Genomic DNA, 10,196 nt, shown 5'->3' with positions numbered 1-10,196 from the left:
AACATAAATCTCAATAAACTAACGTAATTCCCATTTACACCTCAAATCACTTTTTTTATTATTTTAAATGTCACCACGTAATGTTAAAATATTTTCTTCATTTTAATGTAATATAAGAAAAACAATTTGTACTCAGTGATCAATTTCTTTAAAAGAATTAATAAAAGTATTAAGTTCTTGAGTTCACTTAAGGTGTACTGTAGTGTATTCTAAAGTGAATTTTTAAAACCTCTGTTTGCATGTCTGTTAAATGGTGTGACTTTGGGGTGGGACTATCTGTACCAAGCTGTTTAACCAGGGATTTGACTTGTTTGACCAGCAATGGCAGAATATGTGGCAAGATTGTTTCAGAAACTGGTTTGGAAACAATGATTTTTGCAACCGACAGGCCTACTGTGTTACATACCTCACCTAAATGCACAAAGGCTACTAAAAAATTGAACATAATTAAATAAATTGACAACTTTAAGTTCATAGATATGTTACAGAATAATCACTGACATGCCACATTTTAGAGCTTACACACAAGGAACTGTACAGTAATACATATTCAGACAACAGTTTTTATTAATCGAAAATGCTTCCAATGTATTACAGATGTTTTATAGAGCTATATAATTCCTATACTGATGTTTACTGATAATGATGTAATCTGTATCCACTTATTATTGGCACCAATTAATTGCCACATAAGGCCAACAGGATCGTCTCATAGTCTCCTTTGGTGTCGTCCTGCAAACAGATGAAACGCAAAGACTTTAAAAATCTGATCTTTTGTACAAGTACAGGACCAGAAAATAACAATCACATTCAACACTTCTAAGTAAAAAAAAAATAACTGAGACTTATTTACCTGGATGTCTTGGTAGAGGGACTTGCCGTACTTCTTCTGATACTCTTGTTTGATTTTGGCCAGGTCAATCTCAGAACGGGATACCAATATTCTGGTCAAAATCTTGCCCTTGTAACCAGAGCCCTGGGAAAAGTCAAAAAGTCACATATTGTTCCCTGCTACAGTTTACCAGTTTTGTCTCTTCACAACTGTTTAGTTATACTTGCCTTCATTGCTAGATTTAGTTTGTCAGCAAAGAATGCAGGCTTGCAGCCCATACATTTCACTGTAAAAAAGATATAAATATATATATAATATTAAAAATAAACCATAGTGGCATAAAAAACTATTTCATTAGGAAACTTGAATGCATTCCATATACTGTAAGACCAGTTTCTGTTTTGCATGCTTGCCATACTGTAACAATTGCAACATTTAAAGAAAAAATTTAAGAAATCTTACACAGTCTTAAAGGCATGGCACTGTAAAGAAAGTCTTGCAAGTCATTTTAAAATGTAAACTACAACAGTACCACCCCAATTTAACATGCAATGGGAACTACTGAATAGGTAAACCATTTTGTAAATTTATTTTTCTGAACAGTATAAGCACTGTAAAGCCATCAAATCATCGTTGACCGATCAGCCCAATATAGCAATACTGGCTCAACCAATAGCATGAGTTTGTTGCATTTTTCTTTTTGAGTAAACCCGTTTTAAAAATTATGTTGGCTGATGCTAGTAAAAAAAACAATTACACATCGTTTTTAAGTAATGCATGTCATACTATTATTGAGCTCACAGAAACTAGAAATTAGGGTTTCAAATTTTAATTTTCCTTACCGACAGAAACCAAGCAGTTCTCAATGTCTCCTTTCAACTCCAGATCGATGGCTTTTGCAACATCCACCTTACTGTACTTTGAGTATTGACTGAAAACTAAACACATTTTTTTCTGTATTGTCAGATCCACTTTGCTGATAAAAATTGCAATCTTTGGTAAAAACATCTTGTACAGTATGAAAATGGGAGACACAGGTGGCCAACCATACTGTACCTTGCCTCAGTTGAGCACCACTCCTTGTACAGAGGATGTCGATGAACACGGAAATGTCTGTGCCCTTTCTTTTCTCTCCCGCCTCATATAGGGCCTACAGAAAAAATTTGGGTCATGAGACATGCACATACATGACAAACCATATGTTTGACACACATTTAAATTACCCTGGCATCTTTGTCAGCCAGGTCAACTTGCACAGTATTGTTTTCACTCCTGTTAGCCTGTGAACAAAAAAAAAAAAAACACTTTAATGCAATTTTAATGCAGACACACCCACATTCATGTCACGAAGCATTGGTAGCAATTTTTACTTTGCATAGAATCAGATGTCTCATATAAAGCATGCAGCACTGGAAGAGGAAATATTGTCAAAACTGCATATGAAAGAGCGGATCCTCTAACCTTGCAGAGAGTAAGAAGTGCATTCCTGAAGTCTCCACTTGTCTCAGACTTGATTTCAGCCTCTAGATCTTTTTTGTAGTCTATAAATGTAAACCATACAATAAATACACAGAACTTACAGGCCAGCTACCTAAAGAATAAGAGGCTGATATTATTATATTAAAAGTTACCATGTTTGTATGCCTCTTTAATATCTCTGATCTCTTTATTGGTTCTTGAAGCCAAAATCTCAACAAGCGTATCCTCATCTGTGCCCATACCCTGCAGAGAAAAATGTGTATTGACACTTTAGAATAACAATGACAATAAAAATATCTACCCATCCACCTTTATGGTCAGACGTAATGTGTGAGTGTGTCAAGTGTGGAGATTGTGTTCATGGCATTTTACCTTCATGGCATTTTTTAGCACAAAAGCATCATATTGAGCGGGAGGCATCAACAGGGCCAGAACCACTTCTTCCAGCTCACCTTTAAGAGCAGCTTTCAAAGCCACATCCAGAGGCTACACAGATGACAAGAGATTATTTTAAAAGGCAAATGAGGATAGAGTTGGGAAGACAGTATTCAACTTCTGTTCCAATAAATGTTTTGTGACACCAACCTTGCCACTGGCTTGCTGATAGGCAGCCTTAATTTGCTGGCGCTGGGCATTGCTCCTACGGACCAGTGTATCAATTATTGTGGCCTCATCCACACCTGTGAAAAAAGAATAACATATTACCGACAGAGCTTAAAACAGATGCAAAAGCAGGAATGTACATGCGATCATAAGGTAGCCATCCTTTGCCCTAGAATTTGCAAAAATGAGCAGCATTTTATCAACCAGCTTCTTAAGGTCTGATTCTGGGATGTTTTTTAAACAATATTAAAGAATTTGTTATTTATTCTTGCCTATTATCTTGCTAATGTTTCCTAATTATTTGGTCCAAATCACCATTTTCTGTAAATAAAATTCTTAGTTTGTACTAAATAAAATAAAATAATATTTATATAATAATAATGTAATGTAATCAAAATTGAAAACATTCAGGGGTGGTTTCCCAGACAGGGGTTGGCTTAAGCAAGGACTAGGCCTCAGTTTAATTGGAAAATAGAACTAGTTTTAACAAACTAAACTTACTAAAAACATTACTTGTGTGTATTTTGAGGCAAAAAAGGGCACTGATGTATTTTAAGATATGTTAGTCAAGTCGTTTCAGTTTGGACAGCTCTTACATTTATTTAAGTCTAGGACTAGTCTAACCGCTGTCCAGGAACCACCCCTCAAGACTTGTTCCTTCATATCAAATACGTTTCAAAGGTCATTAAAGATTTTAATTAAGTGATTTATTGTAAACAATATATTTCTATATTAATACAACCTTTTGCCTTGATTGCTTTGTCCAAGACGGCTACATCTGAAGCTGGATTAAACTGAGGATAGGGCTTCACAGTCCCCTGCCCCTCCTTTAATACACGAAAGACACTGATTATGCTCAGTACAAGTATATAGAAACTTCATTACAGAACTTAACTTTAAGCAAACCAATGTAAGATACCAAGATGTTTGTTCAATAATATAAAGACACCGTTTTAAGAAGGAAAGTGCAAAGTATTTATGCTCGTTCACTTTAACAGGCAGAATGTGGCCAGAACGGGGAGTGGAACATTCCTGTTTCTGACTCATAGTGTTGCGCTGTTCAAAATTTTCCAGAAAGCTGAAAAACAATAAAGCAAACTTACTGTGATGTCTTGCAAATCTTGCATGCCCTGATAGGAGAGCTGCTCGAGAAATGCATTGATGAATGACATGTTGGCACCTGGAATTTAACCTGAAACACTCAACCTGCATGGTGATAGACACAAAAATACATATTAACATACGGAACACAAAACAAACTCCAGACTGTAAGGTTTGAGCAATTTTCATCTGTCTTTTATAAAGTTTCTAGCAATAATTATTACTCTTACAAGTGCATTATTCACAAACATAGTAACAAACCATCAAAACCATCCTTGCTATTTTTACATTGACACATACACAGTAAAAACTGAAGTCGACCATGTTTATTTCTAGAATGTTAAAGTTAGTAAGTTGTTAGTTAGGTGTGCAAAGTTTCTATAGCTTCTTAAATAGTTGCATAATTTTGAAATCTTTGAATCTTTATGTGATGTGCATCAAAATATGCAACATAATACATATATATAGATGAAAATACTGGGTTGGTAAAACACAGAAGTAAAGTGCAAGAAAGTTAAGAAAATCTCAGTTCCTACTTACCAAGACAGAAGACACAGCAAGCAAGTAGGAGGAAAGCTTGAGCTGTATTTATACCATGAACCACACCTAGCAACATCATTTAACTGTTGCGCTGCAAAAGGGTGTTAACTTGGCAAGTACTTTCCTGCTTCCTATTAGAGTGGTCAAGTACGGATGAACGCATGCATGCGGCTAACCCAAATGTGTTTATTTAAGACTTTATTCGCCATCATTGTTTTGCGCAGCATTTGATTTGTTTTGTCGCGGTTCAGTAGCCTATATATGAAAAAATATTTAGTCGCTTAACAGAATAAACACTGATTGAGAATTAAAGGAGGACAAAAGCGTTTCTGGTTCTCCGACATTCCTTTGTACAACAAACTATAGCTCGACTTAAGTGATGACAATATATTAACTCTCATCTCTCATTCTTACGACGAAAGATAAACTGTCTAACACAGTCCTGCTGTTTTGTTTTAGATGTGTTGTTGGCACGTATGACTGACCTAACGCATCTTCTTGCATTATCTTTTATATACTCACCAAACCATCATGTAAACCCAATGTCTGACCTATCTATAATATTATATAAAATGTATGATGTTAACCCTTTTTGGATTGCCTAAACACAGCATAACTATTTATTTCCTTGGCTACTTGTTGGATCATTCACGCAGTTCCTCCAACTGCGCAATAACCTAGTCCTATGTCTAAAAAGTAGGCTAGAACTTATTTGACATTTTTAATCGACGTACCAAATGAAAACTTTTTTATCCCCAAACATACCGCAACGTTTTGAACTAAAAAAAACTTTGTTATCTTTAATTCTGTTTGCCACTGTCAAGCTGGTGTATGGGATTCAGACTACTGCAACACTTTCTCCAGACTCCGCCCAGTAGTTTTGGCTCCACGGCTCCACCCATAGATTTATACACTCCACCAACTCCAACGCCACAGACGCAAATGGGCGGGGCTTTCTACAGACTCCGCCCAGTACGTTATTTTTTAACCACTACAACTTTAAAATTTAAATTTTGGAGAGATTTTTTTGAGGATTTGTTTAATTTGACCCTTTAAATACAGCAAGCGGCTCTCTACCCAAATAATAAATAAATAAATGTAAGCTTGATTCGAGGATGGCATTTGTGGTCTCTTAACAGACAGGAATCCTAAAGAAGAAGAACAGCATAAACCAAACCAAACCAGTTTAGCCTGAATACTTTCAAGAATACAATACTAGCCTACATCTCTAACAGTTTTAATATAGGTTTACAGAACTAATACTATTGCCCATTCTGTGCCTTTATAGGCTTAGCTGGTTCAAGGAAAATCAGTGTAACTTTATTGTCATTTCAGGCATACTGTATACAGCATATAATTTTTTTCTTCCAGGACCATAGTGTGGCTGACAACACAGGACAAAGTGGGCTATAAGATAACACTAGGACAAACACTAAAATGTATATAATTAAATGCTCTAATTTTAAAAAGTTGAAAATAGGATAAGAACTCTTTAAATAAGAACTAAGCACAGGTGGGTGCGGAAATATCAAGCAGGTCCTGATGAACATTTGATATATGAGCCAGTAAAGACAGTAATTCACAAACCTGTCAGATGACCACAATACAGCATTAGTAGAGAAACAGACCACTGTGGATCTAGTAACAATCTCTACCCTCAGGTAAACTAATCCCCAATGAAACCTCATCCACACAAGTTAATATTTAACAAGTGTTGAGAGTTCTGTTCCTTACAAAAACAAGCATCCTTCCAGTTTTACCTTTCCTCTACCATGGTTTTCAGCCAGATATACTTGGCGCAACCTGCAATCTAGTGTCATCTTGGAATTAAGGTAATTTCTCTAAATTGCAGATCATTATTAATTTTCTTAAATCGATTTCCTAGAGCAAAACCGTTTAATAAACATATCTGTCTAATGTGTGGTAATCCGTATTAATAGCATGTTTTATTGGTACTTACAGTGCATAGACTTTTATATTTATATTTATTTGTCTAAAATATATAGACGTTAAATTGCTGGTGTTAAATGTTTTTTTATATTCATATTGTAATGTATTGTAATGTTCCCTGTGTGGTTACATGCGAGTAGACACTGTGGAGGAATCCTGCTATCACAGTTACCCCAGAGCATGACTTCTATTTAACAGAGTTTTTTAGATATCATTGTGACGTGTTTTGTTTCCGTTGTCAAACTAAAACAGAGATACAATCACTTTGGCATCATGTATGCCGATTCTGGAACAGAAAATGTGACCATGTCTTTGAACTTCATGGGCAGGAAATTACGTAACCATACTGTTGCCCCGGCAGCAAGGCCACGTAAATATTACACAAACACAAGCATACAGCTCATGCTGGTTCATCTGTTAATCACTTTAGTCATATTTGTCATATATAGTCATATATGCATTATATTTTTAGCAATAAAGGTTTTTCTTGGACTGTAAATGGGAAGCATTTATCTATATATATTTTTGTTAATTAGGAAATATGCTTTTGCTTTTTCTTGTTAATGAAATGTGCTTGGTAGAAAAATGGTATTGAGTGTTACTGCATGGGAGGTTTGGTGTGTTCTTTGGTTATCTCTATACTGTAGGTGCCTGGGAGACCACTAACCTTTCATCTCAGGATGATGAAGTGGGCACCACCCGGGTGGTGCTTTCCCATGCCACTGTTTCAAAATCAGAGGAACTGCCAGGCAGTGTGCCAGACCTGAGAGAAGAGGTCCAACGGCGTAGGCCATGTAACTTCCGTAACACACTCTTAGATCAGGATAAAAATAGAGGTGAGTTTTAAACCCTGTCACCTTCTTATAACCTAAATATAGTGCAAACCTCAAACATTGTGCAAGTTTATCTAACATTTAAATTTAATTAATCTTAAATCATAACCTTGTAATCCTAACACTACCTAAACTAATTCTAACATATTTTTTGTGTTCCTGCAACCTTTAAAAGCATTGGTGTTTTTTTACATAGATCCCCCCCCCCCCCTTTGTTTTTTTAAAGAAAGAAAGTCTGGAACGTTGCAACATGATGTTTATCCCACTTCTGAAAGTGTCACAGGAAGAGACAGAAACAATAATTGAAAGAAAAATAAGTGAAATAGGTTAAACAAACTTAACGATAAACCCAAGGTCTAAACATGTTCATATATTGTTGTGCACAACAGAAATCATTTAAAATCATGTAAATTATTTAGTGTTTAAAGTCAAAATTGTTAACTTTGTTTGTTTAATTTTTAAGTAAATACTCTAAATATGTTAATGGAAATAAATAAAGGAATCAAAAATAAAGATCAATGTTTTATTACATGTTTTATTTTTATGTCTTTTGTCTATGATTTCTTACTTAATATTGTTAAACTATACTATTGTTGACTTTACATGGTTGTTTATCTAACATTAAAGAGACTTTTATGAAAATAACTGATAAACATTAAAACATATAATAAGAAGATGATCTAAACTGTCTATAATTCCTAAAGAGAACACACATATGGCTAAAGTCCAAATTACTCCCAATTCTAAATATAGGTTTATATAAATTCATCTTTTATGGTGGTTTCCCACTATAGGGATATAACCTGTGTATACCCAGAACCATTGCCACAAGTTATATTTAACATACAGTACCCCAAAGTTTATTTCAACAAGCAAGCTATACTTCATGAAAGAACAATTCTCATCTGTGTTTATAAATGATGTACAATAAGCTCCAGACTGCCCTGATGAAAGAAGTGTCACTGTAACAGCATGTTAATATTTAAAGGTCCAGCTAAACGTGAGGTCACGTGGCTGAGGAAAGGTAAATTCCGATGGAACCCCTTCAAACGTTGGATGGGCACAGGCCAACATAAAAATCCAAATTCCACCCCCAAAGGTATGGAAAGAGAAAAATATAAGATAAAAATTCATTTTAAAAGGTTTTACACTTTATTTTTAGCATCAATTGTGTCATCTGTGAGCAGGAGTAAGGGGTTGTGAAGATCAGACTCCAATGGATGTCAAGATGTTTATTCCATACGACTCTGCCAAGCTATGCATAAGCCAAGTATGTGGATATAAGGGCTAAAACGTACAATATTTTGTACTCTCTATTGTGTAATATCTTTTAAAAGTATAGTTGTATGTAGTTATAAAATAGTACTATATTACTTTAAAAATAGCATGATGCTATAATGGTACATGTCTAAAAACATGGCAGAATGGTACAGTATATGTGTGCATGGTTTTGACATGTTTTTTTTTTTATCTATCAGACATGTAGCCTAAGAAAACAATGATTTTATTAGACATAGAGTTGTACTTCCTGCACCACCAGTCATGTGTCTGTCACGCCCTTTGTTGCCCTTAGGGAATAGGGTGAGGATGGGATGTTCCATCTGATGTCACATGTTACTGGTTGTTCTGGGAGAAAAGCCCATTTAAGACTAGACTAGAGATTTGTTTGTTATTGAACCTTTACAGTCACCTCTTGAAACTGAGAACTCACTACTTATCATGATCTCATATGGACAAATCTCAACAGGTTCTAGTGCACACCCATTTTTACTTAACGTGACAGGTACACATCTATTAGTTGTTGTGCTCATTTAAAACCCACAATCTTTACTATAAGATGGAACAATGATCCTATAAACACAGTAATGGACTATGTAGGAGCTTGGATTGTCTTTGCCACTATGTATTTTTTAGTTCTTGTATTGTGATAATAAATCATTATAATTAGCTTTCATTTTAACCAAAAAGTTATGGGGTGGAGCTGTAACATGTCAGGGGAGAAATAGCCCTCCCAGCGTGGTTCCTTACTATAAAAATGGGCTTAGCATATTGTACATTTTGTTGATATCACTTTTATTATAATATTCCAGCAGTCTCAAAGACTATTTCACTTTTTTATAAGGCGCTAACATTTCACTGTACTACGCTCTATAAAATAATGGGTTATTTTCATCCCAGTGTTGGGTCAAAAAGGACCCATTGGGTTAAATTAACCCAACCATGTTTTCTGTCTATGTATTCTACATATTTAATAATTTTCCTGCAAATCATATCAACAGATGACAGATGATATGATGGCAATGAGGAGCAGACATCAGGATATGATTAAGGAACTGGAGGAGAACTTTCTTATAGCATCACGAGAAAATCAGGTGACAAAGATGATCATAAAGATAGATAGAAATACGAAAAAAAATGTGGTTAGATATTTCCTTGTTTGTTTTGTATAGGAAAGAACAACACTTAAAATTAGGACATATTACCAAAATAAGCTTAACAATCTGAAGAGAATCTTGGATATTTACCAGGAAAAGGTGGCCAGAAAAAATGCCTACTGGGAAGAGAAGGTCAGGGTGAGTCACGAGCATCATCAAATTTGTTCTGCTTCTTCCTTGTCATAAACATGGCACATTTAATCCCCAATTCAGATTCATCATGCCTTTCTCTTTTACTTTAAAGATTATTATTAATAATGAATATGTAAGTAATTATGGCATAGTTATGTCATCTGCTTTTTTCATGTGTGAGGTGTTTACCGTCCTCTGATCAGAATTTGGAGAGTCGGAATGAAACACTTCAGGAGCAGCACACAGTACTTCAGCAGAGGAACCAAGACAATTTAGCAGCATGGGACAAAG

General features: G+C 35.1%; 1 protein-coding gene across 1 annotated transcript; it reads right to left on the bottom strand.

Annotated features, from left to right (window-relative positions):
• Positions 1-549: 549 nt before the first annotated feature.
• On the bottom strand, positions 550-4,610 carry anxa1a (annexin A1a). The gene is made up of 13 exons (XM_065250394.1): positions 4,556-4,610; positions 4,018-4,120; positions 3,657-3,741; positions 2,897-2,991; positions 2,684-2,797; positions 2,464-2,554; positions 2,294-2,373; positions 2,056-2,112; positions 1,889-1,982; positions 1,675-1,770; positions 1,060-1,118; positions 854-976; positions 550-732 (listed from the first exon to the last, which is right to left on the bottom strand). Exons 2-13 carry the CDS (start codon positions 4,084-4,086, stop codon positions 679-681), a joined length of 1,017 nt encoding a protein of 338 aa, XP_065106466.1. The 5' UTR covers positions 4,087-4,120; positions 4,556-4,610; the 3' UTR covers positions 550-678.
• Positions 4,611-10,196: the final 5,586 nt, after the last annotated feature.

This window comes from Paramisgurnus dabryanus, chromosome 5 (genome assembly GCF_030506205.2).
Source record: "Paramisgurnus dabryanus chromosome 5, PD_genome_1.1, whole genome shotgun sequence".
Classification (NCBI taxonomy): domain Eukaryota; kingdom Metazoa; phylum Chordata; class Actinopteri; order Cypriniformes; family Cobitidae; genus Paramisgurnus; species Paramisgurnus dabryanus.
Note: the sequence above shows the minus strand (reverse complement) of the source record. Positions and strands in the feature narration are given on the sequence as shown.